Raw genomic sequence first — 26,523 nt, 5'->3', positions numbered from 1 at the left:
GGTGATTGGTGATTACATTTACAGTCATTACCCCAGAGTTTAGGATAGGACTGGGTAGTGTGTTAAACATCCTTTTACTAATTTTATTAAAGTCCACACCCATTTTGTCCCTTGGGTCGCTAATCGAAGCAATTGGTTTCACTTGTAACTGTTTTGCCTAGTTGAGGCAAACTTTTTACTGAAGTGAAGAAAATACATGTACTTAAAAAAAAACCTTAAATTAGTTTATGTCCCATCCCTTACACATACAAAACCACGGAGTTTCGATACTTTTGAATAGACTTACAACTAACAAGGTTTGCTGTCTTTCAGTTTCAGTAGGGGGCGCTATAATCTAAAGCCTTAGCAACAAGCAACGCACAGAAACGAGGCTGCGCTGATTCGCGACTCCTTTCAAGAGCCAAGAATTTGCATAATGATGGCGGTAACATTTTTTTCTTTAACACGTGCACGTGCACGCGCGTACGACGTGCGAGCTGCGTGTAGGGCCAGGTATGTTGCGTCCTGACTCCACTTCAGCAGCTGTGTACAAAGTCTGTGGGGAGTGACAAGAATTTTTAAAGTATTTCCCAACAACATCGGTAAATGTTGCTCAGTCCAGAATTCGTTTCTTTCCAGTATTTCTGTAATGACTGACTTTTATTGAGATGATATATGATGAGAAAAGTGGAGTCAGGATGCAACATTTTTTCTGGGCCAGGTTTTGGCTGCTCTAGCAGAAGTATGCTAGGCGGGCCTGCTACACAAAATTCAACAGAACACTACAATTTAGCCACAAATGATTTAGCCAGTTAACCAGTGGCTAAGCTTGTTCAAAGACGTGTGTGCTCAGCAAACTTGACTGAAGGATTACCGCTGTCGTGGTAGGCCAATGCAGGAAGGCAAACAACAAGTTTGCTGTACGGTAAAACTGCTACTAAAGGTGACAGGGAACAAAAGAAGGAAGCCAACCATTGCAATGTGAGTAGGCCTGTGCATTTTACACTGTGTCATCCCCGACTTCTCTTTTGTCTTAATTTTATGAAAATAATCATTTCAGTTTTATTTTCCATGGGCACAAATACCGTCCTTTTTTCCTTTCTTTTAAAGGTGTTGTTATATTAAGCATGCATTCTCCCTAGGACTTCTATTTTTGGCGAGCTGCGAAGCAAATGTAATACCAATTTCCGTCTTCTATCCGTCCGTCTGTCCGTCCGCCCGGCCGTCCTCAAAGTTAAAGTTTTCCTTGCAAGACCAAGTTAAAATGTGCCATTGAGTGTTTGTTTGCTTCCTCTTGGAATTCTGTCAGTGTGTAAATAGTCTTATATGGCATTAATGCTTAGAAACTTATGAGCTTAATGAAAAAAAAATTAAAGTTGAATGTTGATGTTTTCAGTTGTATTGTACTGACCCTGTAGTACATACATGTACATATGTAATGAGCACTCCTGTAATGTACTTGCATATGTATAGGCAGTGTTTAGACACAAACGTACATGTACATGTACAGTATGTGGGGAAATTGTAAGGGGGACTCCAAATGACAGATTAGGATGTTTGTTGGGGGAGGGGTACCTGTAGGAGGAGGATCATGGGGACAAGGTACATGTATGTAGAAAGTGGATGAAATGCTGGATAGGGTTGGCGTTATGGTTGGGCTGGATTAGTGGGATGATGGGACAGCCAGAGCGAGAAGTGAAGGAAATGGTGGACAGGGGTCCGGTGGAGTAGGAGATGGATAGGATGACAGAGAGGGGGTGGAGTAGGAGATGGATAGGATGATGGGGAGGGGGTGGAGTAGGAGATGGATAGGATGATGGGGAGGGGGTTGGAGTAGGAGATGGAAAGGATGATGGGGAGGGGGTGGATTAGGAGATGGATAGGATGATGGGGAGGGGTGGAGTAGGAGATGGATAGGATGATGGGGAGGGGTGGAGTAGGAGATGGATAGGATGATGGGCAGGGGGTGGAGTAGGAAATGGATAGGATGATGGGGAGGGGGCGGAGTAGGAGATGGATAGGATGATGGGGAGGGGTGGAGTAGGAGATGGATAGGATGACAGAGAGGGGGTCGGAGTAGGAGATGGATAGGATGATGGGGAGGGGGCAGAGTAGGAAGTGGATAGGATGATGGGCAGGGGGTGGAGTAGGAGATGGATAGGATAATGGGGAGGGGGCAGAGGAAGAAATGGACAAGATGATGGAAGGGTGGAGATAGATGGGATTAGGGGTGGAGTCAACGTAGACATGGTAGATATGGGATGGTGGGGGAGTAGAATTGTAGAGGATAGGATGATGGGGTTGGAAACAAAGTGCAGAACTGTACTTTAGAGGAATTTTGATCATGCACCATCCATCAAACTCACAAATGCATTGATAATCATCTAGACTGACTGTACTGGACCCACATTCTGTAGGCATTCAGGGCCTCTCTCCTGTAAAGAAATGTGAAGCCTTTGTACCCGTATCTCCTTTGTTTTTGGTCTTTGTTGATTTACTTTTAACGATAGGCACCTTTCAACCAGAGAGGAAGGAAAGTTTCAACACACAGTCTGCGCACAGCACTAGCTAGGTTTTTTTCTCCCAAAGTATAATGAATTTTATCGTTAAGGTCGATAAAATATCCTGTGCATCTGTATTGCAGTCGGATCGTATGTCAACCAATCTTGTTAAAAAAAATGGATGAAGCTTGGTTAGAATACACCTGTAATTTAGTAACCAAATTTGTATAACTTGGATGTCTTGTAAAATAAGCTGTTGTTAAGGGAGGGAAATTCAAATTCATAACAAGCAGCAAGCCATGGCGGCTTTGCCGTTCTATTTAATACTTGTGATGGTTCACACTTTTAATTTGACCCTTTTAAGATGTTGTTTTTTTAAATTAGTTTCGCCATATGGATGTTTTATAAAATGGTCCAGTACAAAAAAGACCTATAAATGAACAGTACTAGTAGGCCTATCTGTAGTGATTTATGCGTTCATGACGCCCGAGCCTAGTGGCTTACAGGCTAAAGTCAGGTCAGGGCGTTCCCTCTCCCTATAGTCACCCAATGACTTGCCGTCGAGCGACCCTTCTGTCTCTAGGCCAGTCCTTTGCCTGTCCACAGCACAGCATTGCGCTAACGTCATTCTCTGCTCACCCGGACCGGAAAACCTAGAGCTTTATTCTTCCAGATGATCCCTCGCCTCAAACTGAATTTGACACCGACCTTTTCGATTTGTCATCGAGATAAACACTGATTGCTTTTGTTTTAAGCCCAGGCCTCGGGGTAAAGTAGATTTAGACTAGGACTCAAGATGAATGGATGGCTCACCGGAAAGTGTCTGTGTCTCTTTTGTTTTTAAAGACTGCTGTCAGGCTAATTCTTAACGAATTGATTTGGGGATGAGCACAACCTGGGTGGGGCAAGGTACGGTCCAGCAACACAAAACACGGATAGCTGAAAGTCATAACTCATGGGTCATCTCTTGCGGGGTTGTGTCCACCTCCAAAGATTGAGCTTTTGCCGATGATTTCATCAACCCCCTTCGTCTTAGCTAGGGAGATTTTATTGTTGTACTGGCAGCTGATATCTTTTCCCCCAAACGAATCCAACTGATAATAAAGCACTCCGCGACAACGAAGAATTCTTTGATCATACTGTTTAAGTTTCAAAGTGAAGACTAACCACGTGTCTACCACTCTTCCGCAGTGCCAATGAGCGAATTGTGAGAGTTACCAAAGTAGCACAAAGCTTTGCCTGTATAATTAGTGCCACGATTTGTAAATGTAAATGTGCATAGTAGGCTTTTATTATCCGGTTGCGGATGAACAAGAGCTCCGTAAAAATTGATTTCAATTAAAGCAAAACAAACCAAAATAACTTTCTTGTTTCTCATTTTCCGTACGTCTTACGAATCTCTTTGGTTTCACTTGACAATCGTTTTATCGAAAAGTATGCAATACGCCCTTCTTCCTTCAACGTAATGTGAATTTAATGAATGTATTTTTAACCGCACTATGTGCCCGGAAGCAGCGGGTGCATCTCTGCTTATTTTTTATTAATTGAACAGCGCCCTCTGTCCAATAACGGCTGGCTCCGGTCTTAACATCAACAGAACATGCCATCTTACAAGAAGCTTCAAGAGATCACGCCGTTTCGTGGCTTGAGTTGTTCAAAGACAGCAAAAACTCCCATTGACTTGTCAATCCGTTGTGTTCGCTGCTGAAACTTTTTGCTTGGATTTGCATGAATACTATACTGCGTGTAGAATTACTCATACAAAAGGTCAAAAAACTAGAAAACTATAACATTTTCACTTTTAATACTGAGTGGAAAATGATGTTTGGGGGTTCAGTTAGTTCGGCGCAAACAGAAAGCAACAAAACAAGACGTCGTAAACGGCTAAATATAAAAAAACTAAACAGGGAACAAGACAAAAAAGCTCAGGGAGATTATGTCCATTTCTTTCTGTGATTTTATTTTTCTGTGTAAATTTCAAAATTACATCTGCATAAAAAATTAACATTATATAAAAGGTATAGATTTTTATAAATGAACAGGGCCATTCAATTTTTGATAAAAGTCCTTGTCTACTGACAAGTGAGTTCACTGTAATTACCCAGGTGATAAAACTCCTTGTCTACTGACAAGTGAGTTCACTCTAATTACCTAGGTGATAAAACTCCTTGTCTACTGACAAGTGAGTTCACTCTAATTACCCAGGTGAAGATTTTGTTTAGGCATCTTCAGTATTTTCAGGACAACTTCCAACAAACGTTTGTTCTTTATTTCTGAAAAATTCTAAATAATCTAAAAATTTGCCCAGTGTTCTCAATAAAAATGCACCCATAACTGGAACACTTGAAAAGGCCATCAAGAAACATTTGAACAATAGTTTTATTGTATGTAACTGCACAAGCAATAAGTGTAATGTTTCACAAAGCTAATGGGGGAAACAATGGAGAAATTACTGTATCACCTAAACTGTCAACAACTATTTATAACCAATGCTTTATTATTGGTACTATTAACATTATATACAGCTTCATTTGTACACATATAACACACTATTTGACAGAATATAGATCTATTACATGTACAACTTTTTCTGTACAAAATACAAATACTAAAACCAAAGTGACCAAATTTCACACACTTCGATTACTTAAATAAAACAATGTGCACTGTACAATAAATTATAATGAAATTGATTATAAAAGCTTTAGCATTGCAGTTGGGGTAATTTTAAACATCTCAGAGTTTTTCGATAGAAGTTACCCTGATTAATGGCTGTGATCAAGTATCTTCAAGAAAAATGTTGGAAATACACTCCATCAAATTTGCACACAAAAGAAAGATGATGTTGAATTTGACATAAAAGATGTACATGTATTGGGTGCCTTTAACTTTTGACTGATGAAACATAAAAAATGTAATGAGGAGGTTTTGAAAAAAAGGACTCATCCAAACTGTCCTCTTTTTGTTTATTAGAGGAACAACAAACAGTTTTTTCTACAGAGCTATGTCTGACAATGAAAGACTGTTGAGATTGGAAAAATCTTGGCCTCAAGTGACTGCTTTTCCAACGCTGAAGCAGACCCCATTTTTCTTTGCTCTGGGTAGAGCCAATGTTTAAGGTGAAAGGCAGAGGCGAAATCTTTGTTGTTGTTCAGAGCCAGGTTTTGAGCCTGAATAGCCCAACTCAACAGTTGGAGGATTAAGGAAAGTTACTATAGTATTTACGTTTCTACAGAAGGCCAATGCATCATGAATAATGGGTCAGCATTTTGTTTGTTGCAAATAGAAGTGCCTCCCTCACCTAACCCTGTCTAGCACCACTGACATGTATTAAGTTTTGTTTTATTTTTGGCACTCTAATTCAAACTTGTTGATCACTCAAGAAGAATTCTATTACAGTTTACCAAAGTAACTCACTGCAGCATTGAACCTACTCACTTTTTCTATACTTTTGTAAAGCACACTACTATAAGTGAGGCGTGCATTTGTGACCATTCTAAGCTGTAGAGCACCATCTAATGTTTGCAGCATGAATGCCTGATAGGTACAAGTGCATAATGTTACAATTTCAAAACTGGAAATCTTAAAAATTAGTTTTTGAAAATATTCATCAAAAGTTTCTTCATCAAGCTAGAGCATTCTTCAGCCATTCTGATTGCATCATTACTTCAAAACACTATGGGGTGCTTGTGACAAGGTGATATGGTTAATATGTACTTATGCAAAGGCTTCCAGAGACAAGACCAAGATGGTGGTATTTGATTCTGACTGTTCTTTCTGGCAGGTTATTTGGTTATAGGTTTAGATGACTCTGCTCAAAGTGAACACTTCCACATACATGCTGCATGTACGAGTACATCTGCTGGCTTGAACTAGTGTTCCTGAAATTCTGGCACAAATTTTACAATGCACTTGTGCCTCATAATATTAGGTGACCGTGGATAAACAGTGCCAGCAAATCACTGCTGTGTAGAATTACCTGACCAGATTGCAAAAGACTAGCTGATCAGATCCACCTGATTGCTATCTCCTGCTCAAAGTATCTACCCTAAACATCACGACAAAAAGTTTACTCAGTGTTGGTCTCCAAGCTGTGATGACACTAGATAAGGCTATGTAAGGTTATCAGTAAGTATATGTATGAATGGACAGCCAGCAATATTTCTTATCAGAAGGTAAGAAAGACTGAATAATGGCACAGTTTACTGCAGTGACTTGCCATAATGTTGGTGTGCATGCAATTAAAAAGACGGCAGACAGGTTCACTAAATTTGTTTTGGAACCAATTTGTTGTGCTTTCCTGACTCACATGAGACCAATGACCACAGCAGCTTATCCTTGTTAGTAAAAACAAAATGGCGCTGATAACAAGTTCCAAAGGGACAACAGAATGAAAGTCTACTGTGAAAGCTGGCAGTTCTTTGCTCCGACGCAGAGACTCAAGTTGCTTATGAACTCACTAACAGGCAACTTTGGCTCTTGTTGTTGCAAACTCTTGTGGTTTGTGAAAGTTTCTCACAAGGTTTCCTCAATGCTCACTACTGGTCTTTAAGACCGTGAATTCATAATGTTGTGCTGCTCTTTTTTCTGAAGACCTTCCTGACCAGGTTCTGTAGTTTGATGGACTTGTCTTTTTTCTTGAACCGCTTTTCAAGGGCAAGAATGTCATTCTTCTCTTTCATGCGAATCTCTCGGACCAGTGTGTAGAAGACGTCATCCACAAAATGACGTAAGGCAGCAGAGGTCTCGAAGAATGGACAGCTGAACTCTCGGGCTAATGCCTGCCCTTCTTCCATTGTAACCTGGAATATTGACACCAAGGAAAGGCTTCTATATGAATAGATGCTGAGATGACACAGAGGTTTTAGCTTGCAACACAAAACTGGATTACATTTAGCCATGGATACTCAAGATCATGTCTGTGTAGACTTGATGGTTTCTGAGCGACTAGTCTGTTCACGAAGGTGATGCAAGTGACTAAATGACTCAGAACTAGGACTCTACTGAGGCATGTCAGCAAGCATTGAGTGCAAATAAAACTAATGCATGCTGCTCAATGGAAAGGCCACATCTGTCGAGTGGTTGTTCACATTTTTTCCCCTTGTCACCCATCTGAGACAAAAAAGTCACCCCCCCTCTATGCACGACCTAGATCTGAATGGACTGCTGCTCACTCACCGCTCGCTTGTGCTCTAAGTCATACTTGTTGCCCACGAGCACGATGGGGACCTCGTCAGTGTTCCTTACGCGCTCAATGACCTTCTTGAACTCTGAGGCTTCCAGGAAACTACGTCGGTCGGTGATGGAGTAGCAAATGATGAAGCCCTCGCCACCGCGCATATACTGATCACGCATGGCGGTGAACTCAGCCTGAAGGAAAAGAGGAAGAATGAGAGAGCATGACAGGTGGTTAATGGATGGCTAAGGCGTGACTAGAGTGAGAGAACAATGGTTTAAACACAGGCAAGTCGACAGTCTGATTGATTTATAGGTGGAGTCAGGCTGACTTCGGCCAAGGAAATGCTTCAAGTCAGGCAGGAAGGCAATTACCTAAGCTTTGTCAGAAACAACTGCAACTTTGTAGCAATATTTGCCGCTTTCCAAAAGTTGCCATCCCTGTGTCAGGTTGACACATGCAAGTGATCCATCAAGCAATAAGCTGTCAATAACATCTTTGCTCCAACTGCTCTTGCCAAGTATGAGCAGAGCTGCAGAGGTTAAATGTTCCGAAGAATTTGAAGAAGTGTGAGCTCAACAACCTGTTGTTGCAGTGTACAGAACAATTTTGATGTGACTTTGAATGGAATTGCTGCACTTAACTTTCTCTGCTTTTCTGGACCAAGGACCGCATTAGTACGATTTTACAAATTGTTAGAAATGTGACTTTGGCTAGAAGGTGGGGGCTATTTGGTACCAGCCGGGGCACTAAGAGGTGCAATATGTAGTGCTAAAGGTTACCAACATCAACAGAGTCTTTGAAGGGTAAAATTATATTGCAAGCCCCAGCCTGGTTTGCCATGCATGAGTGAGGTCACAAGTTCACTAAGATAAGAACCCCCTCCCTTAGGGCTAAGCAGGGAACCACCACATATCCCTTCTCTCTACCCATGACTGGCCATGAGTCACATAACCCACCCACGGGACACCAACCCTCCCCTGGGCCAATGAAATCTGTGTCTCCACCCCTTATCAGCCTTACAGAAAATTGATTGGTAAATCCCCTAGCTAATGAGAGTGGATTGGATAAGCTCGTCAATATATTTCTCTATCAGAATCACACTAATAGGTAAGCTGTGGATTGGGGGAAGGAGGAAAGCTGAAACTCGTCAGGGCTATTCAAAGAGAAAGCTAGAAGAGAAAAAGGCAATGTGGACTGTCTGTAGAGTACATGTATACCCAGTGTTGATTGACATGTGTAAACTCACATTGCTGTTCAATTCCTATCCTGGGCATCTTACATTCCTATCACAGTATTAAACAACATGACTCTGCTGCAGCTTAGTATTGGATTGTGAAAAACATGTTGCCACCTCAACTATTGCACTACTTATAAGTTATTGTATACTACCTTTGACTGGAAATAAACTTGATTTTACTGAGAAAAACAAAACCAAAATGATTGCCAGGTAACAGAATCTCTTGAACATGGTTCTCAGAATTATGCAGTTTTCTCTAGAAGTCCCTCCCTAACCAGATTCATACAAATGTCAATTGTGTGATTATTTTTATCTCTGATTCTTTTATCACTCAGCTGTTGCTTTTCCACTTTCGTCTCAACTCTTTAACAGTTAATAAATATATGTCAATGCGTAAAATCCCAATGGGCATGTAGAAAGAATCATACTTCTTTTGAAGAGCTGACTACCATCTGATAAAATGAGGAAGAACTGAATCAAGAACACTAATATCTGTAACTAATACATCTAATTGATTCAACTTCAACAGGTCAGATTTATATTTAAGTAATGAATCACAGACATTCTAATAAATGACACACCCTCTACGTGACAAGTGCATACTTTAATCTTCCCAATTCCTTTGAGTTTTACTGTCTCCTACAAATCACACAGACTTGTTAATTGATTTGTGATGACTACTGAAAGACAAACCACTAACACATTGATGTGTATCATTAACAATATTTCTGGATTTTTAGTTGTAACTTACAAGTTCATATAAGAACATGTAAGTAATGAAGAATAACGAACAAGTACAGGTGAGTGTACTCTCACTGAATTTTCCGTGTATGTTAGTTCTGTGAATCACTAATTACATCCACAGGTGTGACAGGTAGCAGTGTGCTTACGACTGGTTAACTAATTATAGTACTGAATCACAAACACAGCGGTGCTTGTGTGAGCAGTGGGCAAGCAGGTAAGTAAATACAGCCTGAGCAATGGAGCTAATCGTGCCAAGTTTGGGTGGAGTTTATTAGTCGTGGAAAGGATGTGATATCACTCATGGAAATGGACTGATTGCTTAAGGAATTAGATCCAGCTTCCCTTGCTCATCCTGGGGAGGCAGGGCTTGGCAGGGGAGGGTGTTACCAATGACAAGAGCATGGAACATTCGCATCTTATCGTGAATGCTGAGAGAACTTGTAAATTTGGAGGATACTGTATCTCCATGTACAGGGCAATACCCTTAGTATGCAAAGATTGAGTAGCTCAGAATGGAAGGAGTGGCATATTATTGCAAAGTAAAATCTGGACTTGTCCATTTCAAAAGGCGAATGGAAAGGGCCAGATATTGCTTAGTGATGATAACAGTCCTCCGTTTTCACAATTTCAAGCCACTCAATTTTTCAAAATAAACAGATCCTTGTCACTTCTTACAATAAAATTCCAATGATTTAAATTGCAAAAGCTAGGTTCAAAACAAATTCCATTTGCTTTCAATTTGGAACCAAATTAATGTTGTAATTATTCCCCAAATTCTAACTACCGGTAACCATGGAAGCAATGTTTTTTAACATCAATAATTACTGTTTTTACAGGTTTTGGTTGTCATTCTTTCATATGTATGCCCGTTTTATTTGGTGCACCTAGGATAAGTCATATCAACACATGTGTGGACACTGGACAACACACTTAGGAAACAAGGATGATTCAAACTGTTGCATACAATGGGTTAATGGGACTGGCTGCTGGCATGAATGGCAGCAATAATAACTGTCATGTGATGTGAGTTCCACCAATCAACTGACAAGGATCTGGGTGTCATTCTCTTTTTTTCTAGGGCAAAGTGAAAAATAATTGTTGCCCTGATTTTCCATGAACTGCCGTGGCCTGACTTCCAGAGTTTTTCCCCCATAAAAAAAACAGCTTAATTGCCAAGCTGTTCAGCATTGCTGATAACCTGACTCTGTGCACATGAATGTACATGAATTTCATTAACAATTTAAATACAGTATGTACAGTACTTTGAAACTGATGAGTGACCTTGCCATGGAAGTGACTGTACAGCAGAGGACTCACAGCAGTGTTTGATTATACTCAGTGTCTTCTTCATTTCTCAGTCAGTGTTGTACCATGATTATCAGGAGGCACAATTATGTCGTTTCCTGTCATCTCCTGTTGTCAGGCCTCCCCATTTTCATTTAGGGTGTGAAATCTTCTTTGTCTTATCCCCCTAATGTGATCATTCCTCTCAGCTGTTCCTATCCATCAATTATATCTCTGTCTTAATTGAGACTAGCAAGTGGTTACCCACTACAACAAGACCAGACCAATGCATCCGGCATTATGACAACTCACCACCTTACTCTGCTGCTCCCTCCCTTTCTGCGATTTTATGGTAAGGTCACTTATCTATCCACATATGCACGCACACAAAGGTATACATGAACATGTACCAAGCTTCTCCTTGACCCCTATCTCAGGGGAAATCTGACCATGTCCATGTACTCCCATACACCCTCCTTTGACTTTCCATCAAGCAGTGACTCAAACTAAATGTGGGATGTTCCACTATCATGATCCCTTCTTGCAAAATAACAACTTTGTTATTGTACTTTCGCAACTGACATGCCATCAAGGGGCGTGACCACATGGAGAACTTTAACCACTTTGTGAAAAAAAAATTCAATCCAGATTACATTGTGCTTGGTGTGTTCCTGTTATTCAAAGTGCTCTTGCCATTTGCACACCAGCTGTGATCATATCAAACTGAAGTGATTGTTCGCTAAATGTTGACTACACCTAAATGTCAACTTTCAAGATTGTTTGTCATTCTTCCCAAAGTGAAGTCAAAATTTAGGTTCTGGATATGGAAATTAAAACCTGGCAACACTGATTACAGACATGTTATCCATGACCTATTCCCAGGTTGGGCATTCAAACTAAATATCAATGGCATTACAGTCACCCATATTTTGGCACAGGTGAAGGTTTCATGACAATTAACAAATCTTGTACAAGTTTCCCTTAGAGTTTGAGGGTAGCCTGGGCAGCTGGACCCCTCCTTTTCCAAGTCTTATAAAACTGATATGCTGCTATCACCTCCATGGTACCACTGCAACATGAAATGAATAAAGTAACACTACATATCACTAACTAGAAACCCCAGACTTTCCTTAGATATGCAAATCTACACCCCTCATGGATTGTGGGGGGGGGGGCTGCAGGAGGGGTTGGTACTTCCCTGTCCTGCTAAGGGGTGTGGATAGTGGGAGGGGCTGCAGGAGGGGGTGGTACTTCCCTGTCCTACTAAGGGGTGTGGATAGTGGGAGGGGCTGCAGGAGGGGGTGGTACTTCCCTGTCCTGCTAAGGGGTGTGGATAGTGGGAGAGGCTGCAAGAGGGGGTGGTACTTCCCTGTCCTGCTAAGGGGTGTGGATAGTGGGAGGGGCTGCAGGAGGGGGTGGTACTTCCCTGTCCTGCTAAGGGGTGTGGATAGTGGGAGGGGCTGCAGGAGGGGTTGGCACTTCCCTGTCCTACTAAGGGGTGTAGATAGTGGGAGGGGCTGCAGGAGGGGTTGGTACTTCCCTGTCCTACTAAGGGGTGTGGATAGTGGGAGGGGCTGCAGGAGGGGGTGGTACTTCCCTGTCCTGCTAAGGGGTGTGGATAGTGGGAGGGGCTGCAGGAGGGGGTGGTACTTCCCTGTCCTGCTAAGGGGTGTAGATAGTGGGAGGGGCTGCAGGAGGGGTTGGCACTCACCTGTCCTGCTGTGTCCAGTATATCCAATAATCCCACTTCTCCATCAATCACCGCTTGCTGCTGATATGCATCCTCTGAAGAAGAGGAAAAAGTAACAAAAAAACACATTGTACAGATGTTGTTATCATTTATCGGGGGGGGGGTGTTTACGAATGATCAGGGATCCCCTATAATGAGCTAAGAAGCACTTAAATGCCTGAAATGCATATATGATGTACATGTACGTGTATTTGATTAACAATAGGAAATCACAGCTGAAATGACATGCGACATCACGTACATTGCTTTTTCATGTTTATGTTATGTTAGGCAATATACTTGACAGGTACATGTACAATGTACTGTATGTCATCTTAATATAAACTCTCATTTGGAGCCTCAAAAACACCTGAAATTAATTTGTTGGTTGTGGCAGAATTCAAAACAAAACTGTTTGCAATGAAATAATACCTATTCCAAATTCATTTTTTTTCATTATCGACTGGAACTATTAAACTTACATTTAGTGACATCTCTAAAAGACAAATATTTTGCCAAGTTGTCAAGACTAACGATAGTCTCTCTCATCTTATCATCCTAAAAGGTTCACCTGATACAGATAAAATATCACATGGACTATTTATGGGAAAGACAGAATTCCAAAATGTCAAGTGTTTTTCTTTCTTCTTCTTTTAAACATAGAAGGTGAGATACAAACATTGCTGCAGGTCAGTGATGACACAGATGGATGGGGTTATTCTTAGCTTCAGATCAAAACAACGTCAAGACAAAAAACAATAACTGACATGCCATGCAGGTATCTGAAGTAATCACTGATGCGTCAGTGTGTATAAGTAATCAAAAAGGGTACAATCCTGGTAAACAGAAAACTAAGCGATGTCTATTAATTACTTAACTGATTAGTGACATGAAACCCACACACAAATAGTTTGGGGGCACAAGCTGCTTAAATGGTGATCTTGACAACAGAGAAAAGGGGGCTGATGAAGTCTGATGAGCAGGTGAGTGGTTGACGTCAGAGCGCCTTGAGAGACTAGATTGACAAATGCTTGAGATGTAATGTAAGAGACAAGATGCTCTCAGGTCCTGGCTCAAGGAGGCTGCCCTGTCTCTTGGCTTCTTGCCAAGACAGTAGAGCAAGGTGGTCATTTTGACAAACCCCAGGGAACACAAAAAATGGCCAGCGATGTAAACAACAGTAAGACAGCTAAGACCTGCAATCCCTGCCAAACTTCTTTTCTGCTGCTGACTTTTTTGTTCTCATAACACATTTAATCTAGGCATTGTTTTCTGCCTCAAGGCAGGAGCTTTTAAAGGTCTTCAGTTTCTATATTTGTTACCTTTGGAGTCACTGTTTGCTAGAAACCTCAGGCATAATGTCAAAGCACAACATTTATTAAAGTGGGACAGTACTGGCTGTCAGCCAAATGGGCCAACTGAAAAACACTTCCATCATAGACATAGATATATGGGGAAATTTGCTGTTACATGTAAACCTACTGCATTCCTGATGCAACATAAATTAATTCCTTATTTTGCAAATACATGTAAGTACATGTATGCCAATCACGACAGAGTCCCTTTGCTTCAGAGATCTCTGTCTACATACTGCCAACACTGGTGACTAACTAATTCAAGACACCAAGGAATTAAGGATGCCCATTCCTCAACCTCAAAAGATGTATTCTGTCATCAACTAGCCACACAACCCTGCATTTCTGTCTTAACATCCGTCTCCCTGTTATTCTTCATAGTTCCTGTTGCAATAAGGGCAGGTCATCCCTCAAGGATTTAGGCAGGTTTTTTCCTTTACGAAAAATAAGGTGTGTTTTATCCCTCCCAAGTCCCCTTCTTTGGCTGCTGATGTTCGCAGCTTTCCCGCTGCCAGACTGACCGCGCCACGTGCGTGACGTCAACGGAAGGGTGCGCCGCTTTAGTGAGTTTTCACATCAACTCTGAGCGGATATCCGCGACTGGGGCCAAAGAAGACAGTCCATCACCCTACTCTGATACATTTCCTGACTCAATGGAGAATCACGGCCAAGAACTATATGTACTAGGCCCCCAACACATCGCAAAGAAGCCTTTCCCTCCTCCACTTCCAGCATGTACAGGAGTCAGCCAATCTATCTTTACTACTGCCCTAACTTCTCCATTTTGCATATGCCTAGTGGACCCTACAACTGTTTTATGCATCATTTATTGATCATGAAATAACCTCATTGCAGTCTTTCTCGATCACACTGAATCAAAAATAAAAAGTACAGTGTATGAGCCAAAAATGCAATGATGAATCAAGAAAGTAAGTGCCCTATGTGTATTTGATCTTAAACAGAAAAATCAAGCATTTCAAAACAACCTATCTGTCAATGTGGAACAATATCCAGCCAAAAGTCACTAGGATGATTTTCAAGACGGAAGGAGACATTTCAGTTGTGTATTTCTGAAGTTGTGAGTTGAGAGGGACCTTCAGCAGGGGAAGGGGTGACACAGGACTTCCCTAGAGGGGTAGCGTAGCCCCTCTGAATCATTTCTGTAGTTTTTATCCTTCAGATCCTCGAGGTGACATAAATACCCCCTCATTCTAAATATACTCTCAGAAGTTCCAAATTTGTACAGTTTCCTTTCCAAAAACATAAAAATTACATGTGCAGAGTCCCATTTCATTTTAACCAGCAAGTTTTTCACAAACTCTCAATATTCTTTTCCAGATTTTGCTTTTGTTTTGCAATAATAAATGACAAAATCTTCCCTTGAAACTGCATCAAATATTTGAAATTTACCACAATGTTAGGATGGTTTCAAGGGTACGTACATGTACAGGTAAAAGACAATAAACATTTTGTCTACACTGGTCAATTTCTCTCAGGAATAACAGGATGACAACACACATGTACATGTATTCAATGAAATTCCTATCAACTCAAATACCCAGCCATTAACAATTTACATGTTCATCCAGGGACACCTCAAAACTACCTATTAATTATTTAGTGCATTTTGGATTGAAAGCCAATGTAATTCCTCTGTAGGGAGTCACCCAAGTGGCTGTCAATGCATTCCACTGCAGTACCCACACAATAAAGGGAATAGCACATAAACACATCATAGAACATGTCCTACAGGAGGCATAAAGATAGCAGGAACACCTATACGTATGTACATGTAATGCTTGCATGTCACATTTCACTGGGTTATTGAGACTGCACACATGTTGAAATAAATATATATAGACTTATGGTGAACAAGACAGTTACAGGGGCACACCGTACTGTTTTGATTTTCCTAACAAAAGAAAAGGACTCCTACATGGATCCCTACATACGCTAGGCTAACACTTGGGAGCATCTACTCACATGTACCCATACACTGTACATCTGTCCAGTAATCAAGAGACATTGATGGCAAAACAGGGTTTCAGATACATGTCAACATGTGTGAAAATGTAGATTTGCAGACATTATGATGCACAGTATAGCTGTAGCTCTGGACCTTTTCACAACTTCTAATGACATAAACTGACTCATCAACCTTTCACTGCCCCTTCCGTGTACCTTTTCACATCTACCTGTATTCCATTCAAACCTGAAGAATCAGGTTTGTCAAGTTTTCTCATCAAACCTGCAATGGTGCCATTTTTTTGTCAGGACAGAGTTACATTTCTAGTGCTCATTTTAACTTGACTCTAGTAACGTGTATTAATTCTTTTCAATGAGTAGATGACATAAGCGATGAACAATTAAGACTTTTGTGATTTTCACACTGGTACTAACAATGAACAATTAGGACTTTTGTGATTTTCACAATGGTACTAGCGATGAACAAACAAGACTTTTTTGATTTTCACACTGGTACTAGCGATGAACAAACAAGACTTTTGTGATTTTCACAATGGTACTAGCGATGAACAAACAAGACTTTTTTGATTTTCACACTGGTTAGGCCTGTGCCGGGTACCCGGGTACCCGGGTACCCGCCCGTCGATTTCAAAACCCGGTTCCATTTTTCCGGGCCGGGTACCCGTAAAAAAGTAAATAAATTAGGAACAAACATTCATGCATAAAATGTCTGTGAAATTTCTTACTGAAGGACAGACTTCATGGAAAACCACCGTGCCGATGAAAACCCGGTCCCGCGGTCATACATGAAACTTGAATTCGGAGATCGACAGCTAATTTTGTTACCCACTCCGCCCATTGTACCGCAAGTCGTTTTCCTAGTTCCGGAATTTCCTAGTTCACAAGAGTGAAAAACCACTAAAATTCACCGGCGATAGGTCACTCGCAACGTGTGATTTTAAATATTTCTTTAAATTGAATAGTCATATAAACCTTTGCATCTAATGTCCACTTAATTAAAATGACTTTTTTAGAGTTTCTGTTTTTGTTAATTTAGCGAAAACTGCAAGCTTTTCCCCCACTCTCGGATCGCGCGGCGTTACCACGCAAAGTCGTTGCGAACTCAACTACACGGGCGCAGCAGAAATGTATGTGACGTAATGGGTTCGTCAACTGTGCGGCGCGGGGAGGATAACGTTGATAGCTCACTGTACAGTTTAAAAGTCGAGTCAAACCGTACGCAATTTCTACCTTTTTAATTCATTAGAATTCTTATTTTTCATCTAATTTTCTCAAAATTAAAAGATTCTCTATTAGAAAAGCAACTTTTTACAATAGTTTTGGCTGAAAATGGATTTTTCGTGTGGTTACTTTTTATTTGTGAAGACGTTTTTGTCTCGATCCTAAACCGATCCAGAACTAGGAAAGGTGTCATCATCACTTTCGTCGATCGATCCTGTGAATCCAAATATAAAAGCTTAGATTTTGAAAAAAAAAAATTAAAGTATATCCAAACACAAAGTTGACTTCTGACCATATTTCACTCGAATTTGAGGATTTTTTAGCTGCAGTCTTACTGAATAATTTTCGCGATCCGGAACTAGGAAACTGACTGTACCAAACCTATATGAACAAGAGACCGAAGGAGTTTTGTCTTACGAGGGGGGAGCGCTGTTGATGTACACTTGCATGACTGTATTTGTAACTATCAAACCCTGTCGGCCTAAATGACTTTTGTGCAGAATAAGTAGTGCTTACTGTTTGAATTAAGAGTATTTTTGTCAAATAAAACAATATGAATGAAAATTACTTTATGTCGGGATTGACGACGAAGCGAGAGCGGATTGTGTAATATTCCTGCGGTACTTGGACTCCACACGGCGTGCGGTAAGTAGCGATCACGCACAGATTGTGCGGTTGATCGGCCTCTTTTTATAATCAAAGCACTAAATGTGCGCTAAAAACCCAAAGAGTCAGAGAACCAGTTTAGTTAAGTTTTATACCAAGAAATATTCCGTTTCAAAATTATTTTAAATTAAAGCAACTTGAATTTCCTCAGTAATTCACCGGAACTGTGGATGAGGAATTGACCAAAAAAGCAGGAATGATTTTTTCTGTATGTACTAAAGCATTTCAAATCCAAGTATTTTTTCATTCGAAAAAAAAAGGAAATGTTGACAGGTGCAAGCCATAATACAGTCGGCCAATCAAATTTTCCTTGTCGAAGTACTTATGCATTAAAATCTCGACAATTTGAACCTCAGGGGAATGGAGTTATCCTGAAAAAGTATTTATAAAACTAAACCACTTCATCGTGGTACGTACCTTCGTGTGGAAAAACTTTCGTATCGCTTAGTCATTTAACAACATGGAGCGCTGCTATTTTTTTTCACTTGGGCTTGCTTACGTGTGGTCACATGACCTTTCTTTTTACGGTCACATGGCTGCTGCAGTGTCAGCGATTGGACTGCCTGAAGGGGACTACAATTGGGCCCGCGTTGCAATCAGGTTAGTTTCAGCGTCTTGAAAGCCAGGATTACACAGTTGCAGCTACGTTGATATATGCAACGTACTGGTCCTCGTCAGAAAAGAAATGAACTTGCGATGACTCCTGACCCTATATAAACTCCGATTCTTTCAACGCCGTTTGAAGCATTTTGGTGGCGGTTTTTGAATCAGAAACTTCAAAATAAGTGGATGTAATGGTGTGGGCATTGTTCGAGTTACGGTGGTATTTTTGTACATAAAACTTTAAGCCTTTTAACCCGTGACGTGACGCACTGATCTGGTCCGCACGTGACACGACCAGCGCTCACCATTCGTTCACGCCACATGCGTTCCGCGTGTCCGTGGTCATGCAGCATCCGGGACATTTCCTTTGAGCGTTTGCAGGTGCGTATATCATGTACGTGGTTTGCAGCTCTGTTCTTTTTTCTGACGTTTCCCGTGAAGATTTGTTTTTCTGTTTCATACATCCACACAAAATTTGAAAACTGAAGATAACAATTCCGTGTGATAAAAAGGTAGGAGAGATTAACTCAAACGTTTAGAACAATGTTCTGCTTGCTTCCTAGGTACCAAAAAGAACCGTGTTTCGGGCATGTGATCCACCGGGTTGCGCGCAATGCCATTATCAGGCGATCTCTTTTCCGGGTACCCGGGTACCCGATGTTAACGAAAAACGGGTACCCGGTTCTAAAAATACCCGCAAATGCACACCCCTAACACTGGTACTAGCGATGAACAAACAAGACTTTTGTGATTTTCACACTGGTACTAGCGACGAACAAACAAGACTTTTGTGATTTTCACAATGGTACTAGCGATGAACAAACAAGACTTTTTTGATTTTCACACTGGTACTAGCGACGAACAAACAAGACTTTTGTGAATTTCACAATGGTACTAGTGATGAACAAACAAGACTTTTGTGATTTTCACACTGGTAATATCCTCTTCCATTGTTCCAAACCCTTTTTAGCAATCTTGTTTTGATGTAGAATCTCCACTGTGATTAATTCTCTGGCTCTTTGTTGTGCGTCTGTCATTACCAACCCCCTTTCCTTGTTTAAACAAGTAGATGACGTCAATGATTTACAATCTCAAGTGTTTTTCTGTCAATTACTCTGCCCAGCCGTCAATTAATTGCATGCGATATACCTAAGTAACCACACTGTCTTATAGACCTAATTATCTTATGCTTCATTTCAAATCACTCCGCATTTTTTTCAACAAGTAGATGACGTCAATAACTGCCGAATACAGGCACAGTCTAGCTGCTACCAGGTCACATTTGGTTAGATGCCCTGGTGACAGATACACGTACAGCCTTACAGGTATGACGTCCAGGATTACTTTTGCTTTTTTTTCTTACCTATCGTGGGATCGTGATACTCAAGGAAACTGTGCGTCACAAACTGAAGTGTCAATGCTGTGGCAAAGAAAGAAAAAGGAGAGGACAGTAAGGTGAATTAAACATCACTCTGAATTGTCTCTTTTATTGTGATGTCTTCTTCCTATTAAAACTAACGATCAGGAAACAAACATTTGTTAGCTCAGCATCAATACAATACATGTTACTCTTATAAGAACACTGTAAATGTTAGCCATTTAGTGACTTCATGATGAACTATCAATAATGTCAAGAACTGAAATTTCAACATTCTAAGCCTTACGTCATCGTAAAAAGGAAAAGCTGACTGTAACATTAATTATCAACAAAAATCACAACAAACAATACAAAAACAGAAACGGTTGGTAAAAGGCATAACTGTCAGTGTGCATTCTGAGTCAGCTTGACAATATGACAAAATGAAACTGACATTTCTGATTACTTTTTGTAAATTGTGATTTTGGATACAAGTGACTTTTAGAAAGTTCCTTTTTTATGCAACAGCAGAAGAGATCAATTGTAAAACCATGCAGACTTCGTGAAACCATGGGTTTGTATGGGTTTGTACATGTATATGGTGAAACACACTGCCCCACAATAAGCACAGCAGTAACTGTTGCTTTGTTGTACATGTACATGTACTGTACATGTATACCAAGTACATACAGTACATGTAGAAAGTATGTACATGTACACTGTACATGACACAGGAATGTTATTATGTACATGTATTCATTGTACATGCACATGTACATGCCTGTAGCCTAAATGACATGGCTTAGGCATCAACAGATTTATTTATAGCCGTGACCTGACCTCCCAGGTCTCTGGAAATACATGTACACATTATGCTAGTGAAATGTGTGCGTTACACCCCAACTGTCCTGTCGGTCCTACATGTACAGTGCCGCAGTTGGGCAGGCCCAACTGTTGTTGGCCAATCTCTGACAAAAATTTCTCAACCTTCCCCTAGTTTATGCAGCTCACATCTGACATAATTCGTGTAAAATATGGCACTTCATTATAAAAACTCATTTCTGCAAGCACCAGCTGCTAATGACTTTGACATGCACACACTGTGCAGCAGTTGGGCCGGCCCAACAATAGCCCAATAGTTGGGATGGTCCTATAGTTGGGACTGATGCTGTAGTTGGGGTGTAACATGTACATGTGAGTACAGTGCAGTTGACAGTTGACTGCAACATTGGCCCTGCCTATTGTACAGTGATATACACTGTACATGTACAGTACTACTCTACAGCAATGAATGCATGCATACTAATGTAACACAGTGAACAATGTTTATACTTCGTAAGACTGGTCTTTGTGTCTGTTATTTGTTGTGTATAGATCAAGAAAGCACATCTACACAACACATGCTACACTGTATCGTATTACCTATGTGTAATATGTAGCTACCATTACGAATTCATGTACATGTACTATACCGGTACGGTATGTATCCACACGGGCTCAATGAAAATGTATGCCTTTTTTTGTGCGTGTGGAAATGTACCAAACTACATGTATACAGTTTCAGAATAAAACTGACCCAGTAACTAAATTTTGATTCCCACTATGTGCGGACCTGTGAAAGTCTGTATACACATACATGTACATACGTACCGTACATGTATGTCTTTAACTTCCTCCCCTTTCTTCTGTACGTGCGCGGCTCTTTCTTAAACACACCTCATGCACTATGAATCAACCAACTTGGCATTTTTCAAACTGGATAAGAAACACTACGCCAGTGAGACATGCTCAAACAAGTCACTACACCTTCTTCACACTCTTGTCTTCTTGGAACTTAAAGAACAATACCAGGAAGTGGCCAAATGTTGTACTTCCTCCTACGCATGGCAATTCCTATTTGGGATGGCAATTCCTACTTGGGATGGCAATTCCCACTTCACTTGCATGTATGAACTAAACTGCACAATTTCTGGACGCAAACCCACAGGTAACATTTCAACCATGCATTCCTCTTGGGAAACAGGTAAAATTTAAGGAACGTGACTTTTCAAAATAGAAGTCAGTTTCATTTACAGTACAAGGTTTTTTCTTATCAAGAAAGAGAAACAAGACAAAAGATGAAATTACAAGGTTTCCTTCAGGGGTGCTACTAGTTTTGTTAGAGGTGCAATTTGCAAGTAGTTTGCAAAGTTTAGCTTTTGCTATCAGTATCAACATGCATAGCATCCGTGGTTTGTACTTGGGGAAACAAACTCCTTTTTATAACTGGTCTCTGGATTGAAAGAAAAATCAAGAAAAAGCCATGCATGGAAAATGTAATGATAATGAATTAGAAATTCACTGTGTGACTCTATGCCATGCAGATTATGCCCAGGGAACCTGCTCGTACATGTACCTTTGCATGTACCCAACATGTAAGCCTACATACATACAAAACCTGATGAAAGTACAGTGTACATAATGCCCGTTACAATGCTCATATGGTGCACAACGTCAAACTTATCTTTTCTGTGAACAAGAGATTGGAACCCTGGATGCTAATTCAGAAACACAATAATTCATGAACTGCAATGACGCACAGCAGTCAGTGTTGTCATGGTTACCACCCAACGCATGCACGTAAATCAAATTGAGGACAGCAAGATAGTAGCAGACCCCTGGGAGTGAGCTGGCAGCTCAGCCAGGCACTCCACAAAGACAAACAAGGCTTGTGTGAAACTCCTACCTTTCCCAAGGGAAACATCAAAACAACAACATATGGCCAGTACATGTACTTCAGATTTGGATGTTGTATGAACACATTACAATGCACATGTACATAAAAACACTAGCTAGCAGGTTGCCCACTGCAATTCAAAATGACCAAGTTGATGCATATAACGTGCATTTGTATTCGTAACGCAAGTCCAATTTACAAGAATTGAGGACAGTAGTTACAATGCCTGAAGCATTTTAGCGGGTGAACCTTTCCCTTCCATTAAAACACCAAGCACTTTCTACAGGTAGTTTGCTATTTGGACCCTTAAGTCTTCCCTTCTGATGAAAACCTTTCACAGTGAATGCACAATATTTGATGGTTAAATGTTTGGGTTGATAAATTGAGGAAAAATTTTTAATTTGTTTTCCATTAAGGGTGATACCAGGTTCTCAGCCCTGATGTTCAATAAGGACCTATTGTTAGATCCAGGGATTTCTGTGGGCAGAAGCAGCACAAAACCACACAGTGCGGCTTTTCACAGGTATAAACATTGCAAACATGGGTGGAGTTTCCTAACAGACAAGAAATACAGACAACACAACAGGCCAGGAACTATTGTGGATTTGTTGCACGCTGACTGAACACTTACAGAACACCTGCAATACACAAAGGTTTCACTGTAATCTTGTTTTTGTTGATGTGGTACTGAAATTGAACAGGACCTACATGTGCATTTTCGCACTTTGAAGGTGGCAACGACTTTAGTAGTCGAAGTACATGTATTAAGTTGCTCTCCCAGTAACCACAGCACACAAGCTACTCAATTTGTAGAATCGTTTATTCTAAATTATTTGTCATTGAGCCATAGTAACAGTCAGATCCATCCTTGAACCATGATTTTGTTTATTTCTGAGTCACAGAGAAATTGACAGAACTCCACAACGTTTCCTATACAAGCACATGTGAAGATTAATCACTTTGGCACAAAAGTAAGCAGTCAGGATGAAATGTTTTTAACATCCTTTCACGGAAGTTGCCCAAATGTTCACAATGGTGTACATTTCATGAGTTGACATACTTGTACGTGTAGTATTTTTTCCTTGCACAGATTCCAAAAGGTGTTGAAGTTCATACTCAGGGTTGTAACTTCAGCCATGTATTGATCAGCAGTTGGTAGGGCAGATACCACAACAAAAGCTTTGTACAAATACAGGCCAGGGCCAGGGACCCAGTCAGTGTAGTGTAGCTCCACCCAATGCACTTCAATAGAAGTTGATACTGGGTCATGGGTCCTGGATGGTTACACTACCAGTATGTGAAATCCTTTGTGCACGTACATGTACATGAACATGTCGGGTGCTTTATACTTTTGTTTCAAAACTCAATGACAGATTTTGTTCTTCGGGGTTTTTGACTGAGTTGTGGGATAGCCTTCTGGGTTTATTGTGTTCAGAGTATGAGTCAATTCAAATCTGTGTGTCACAAGAAGTGAACTGTACATGTATGAGTGTTGAGTTCCAGCATTCCTGACTACCGCAGTCAACAGAGTGGGCAGTTGTTTTGGGTGACTGGAGCTCGCCCACACAGAGCAGCTTTTTTGGGGTCAATGGCTTCCGACAAAATGCTGCTTGTATAAATGTGCAAAAGTGCATAGAGTACAGCAATGCAGGAAGTTTGGATTACCTAAACAGCATAAGATCCGTTGATACACAAAATGGGAAGCTGGAGATCAGGTTGTCTAACGGGTGCATGCTACAAAAGGATGTAAAAATGTGCATACATTCTGTATGTACATGTACCGATAATAACTCTACAAAAGTACAATGTAGGTATCCATGGACATGGACATGTTCACTTCATACAATGAAATCGCATGAAGGCTGTTTTACTGTGTGAGCCACAGTGCAGTGAATTTATACTAATCGTAACAAATGCCAAAGAGGGTCCCTGCAATGTTACAATTTGTATACATTACAACTCACAACCTGTTCAAAACAGCACAGAAAAAGGTCACAATATTTTGAGGTTGCAATTTGTGCCAACTGTTATAATTTACACCCATATCCTGGATTCTAAGATCAGAGGGTGGTAACTGGTCGCTTGCACTTGTTCCATGCTTGTATTGTCAACAACCTACAGTCTCGTAGGCCTGCATTTGCATACAATGTGTGCGTTTAATGTGTGACTGGCCTTGGCCTACCTATGCCCTTCCTTACAAGCAAAATATAGGAAAGTTGGCTAGACACTGTTTACAGAATTGCTTCTTCTTGTTTCCTTGGGATAATTGGCTTTTTTCCAGGTCAATATTTCATGTACAAGTCTCAGGTTTGGCAAGAGAATGCCTTTTGCCAGTACATGTCTATAGACATACAAGTGCTGCTTTTGGCTGCATATTCCATACCGACAGCTGAATGCACACTAGTTTAAACTCTACTGACCTCAGCAGTCAACTGTTCCAAAAAAATGAGGCACTACTTTGGACTTTTTATGATGCACACTTGAACCTTGTACGGTACATAAATTGGCAAATGTTGTAAAGTCTAGATAGAGCCTGGAGGCTTGATGAAAGTTGAGGGGAAAAAATTCCAGGGCTGCGTATGCAAAAGGATTTGCATGCGTGAACAACCTTATGAATTTTTAGCTACTGAAGTCTCATCAACGCTTAACAGTCCAAAAGTCAATGGTCCATTCAGGTTATGTCTAAATGTGAGAAATCCCCATGGGCCTACTTCGACTTCGTTCATGCATCTGCGTCATAGGCACACAACATGCAAGAGTCATCTCACATTCCCAGTGTCACAAAACCAGGCCAACTTTCAAGAAATCAAATATACAGCAAGTCTAGCCAGTGGAATCTTTCTTAATCACATTGATTCAGGTCATTAGTTAATGCCAAGGTAGCCCACCTCAGGCAACATGTCATGCACCATGCAAACTGTACAAGTTATTGTACTATGTGCTGTCCAAGACCTCTTTGAGTCTGAGCACAACTACGGCCATACGGTATTTCCGGTAGCCTATACGTATTTGTAGCTAAATTTAGTTATAAATACAAATGTGTAGGCCTAGGCCTATATATCATGCAGGCTAATAATTAGGCCTAGGCTATAAAAGGAGGGAATCCACAATATAGAATACGCATATTAAATTTAGACATTTAAATGCTTTAGATAGTCATTTACAGTGTATATGTAGGTAGTTATTGATATACCATTATACAAGACCTGTAAATCAGACCAAAAAAAAAAAAAAAAAAAAATTAGACTAAAGCGTCAAACTGGCCCATCATGCCTTTTGCGTTTTGGGCTTTACTAAACATGAGGCCGGTAACAAAAAACACTGTCTTGCCTTGATCAGATCGCCATGATCACGCGGTTGCTTCAGAGAAAAACCTTATATAAACATGTTCATTGTAGAAATTCATTGAAGATTTGGCTCACTTTGAGAAAACTCCAGGGAAGGCATCGTACTAAACTCACACAAACGTGATGTGGAGAGCCATGCAAAACTCAACGGCATTAGGCCTACCCATTGTCGTTGTTCGATCAACAAATGGACAAACTCACCACTTTTGCCAACACCACCCTGGCCCAACAAAACAATCTTGTAAACTCTCATTCCGGACTTGGTCATGACGGCACCCTCCATGGACGACTCAGAATCCCGATCTACCACTCTCGAGTTCCTACTTGAGGACAAAACCCTTCGCGATTCGGCTGACGAATCACTCATTTTCACGTCTTTTGATCGAAGTCACATCGCTGCAGTAGTACAATGCAATGAGTGATCATTATACGCATGCGCATGATAAGGGATCAGGCGTGTGGCCGGCCGCGGTGACCGATGCTCAAATAAACCGCATGCGCGTGGTGGCCGGCTAAGTTAGAGCACCACACCCAAAAGTGGGCCCAAACGTTAACGCCCTTCGGGTAACTGTTTTTATGGGGAAGGTGAGTTAATCAGCAGTTATTGAACGATTTCCAG

The 26,523-nt window shown here is 40.8% G+C and overlaps 1 protein-coding gene across 1 annotated transcript; it reads right to left on the bottom strand.

The window, feature by feature from the left end:
• Window positions 1–4,414: 4,414 nt before the first annotated feature.
• On the bottom strand, window positions 4,415–26,337 carry LOC110990408 (GTP-binding protein Rit1-like). The gene is made up of 5 exons (XM_022255403.2): window positions 26,106–26,337; window positions 19,848–19,904; window positions 12,636–12,709; window positions 7,659–7,850; window positions 4,415–7,282 (listed from the first exon to the last, which is right to left on the bottom strand). Exons 1-5 carry the CDS (start codon window positions 26,269–26,271, stop codon window positions 7,043–7,045), a joined length of 729 nt encoding a protein of 242 aa, XP_022111095.1. The 5' UTR covers window positions 26,272–26,337; the 3' UTR covers window positions 4,415–7,042.
• Window positions 26,338–26,523: the final 186 nt, after the last annotated feature.

Source organism: Acanthaster planci, linkage group LG05, assembly GCF_054643075.1.
Source record: "Acanthaster planci isolate LZ-2023a linkage group LG05, COTS_SCS, whole genome shotgun sequence".
Classification (NCBI taxonomy): Eukaryota; Metazoa; Echinodermata; class Asteroidea; order Valvatida; family Acanthasteridae; genus Acanthaster; species Acanthaster planci.
The sequence above is the reverse complement of the archived record's forward strand: the minus strand, read 5'-3'. Positions and strand labels throughout refer to the sequence as shown.

Coding starts and splice junctions, on each gene's coding strand:
- LOC110990408 (XM_022255403.2), bottom strand. CDS start 26,271: ATGAGTGATTCGTCAGCCGAATCGCGAAGGGTTTTGTCCTCAAGTAGG. Junction 12,710..19,847: donor GTATCACGATCCCACGATAG/GTAAGAAAAAAA, acceptor CCTCTTCTTCAG/AGGATGCATATCAGCAGCAA. Junction 7,283..7,658: donor ACTTAGAGCACAAGCGAGCG/GTGAGTGAGCAG, acceptor TCAATATTCCAG/GTTACAATGGAAGAAGGGCA.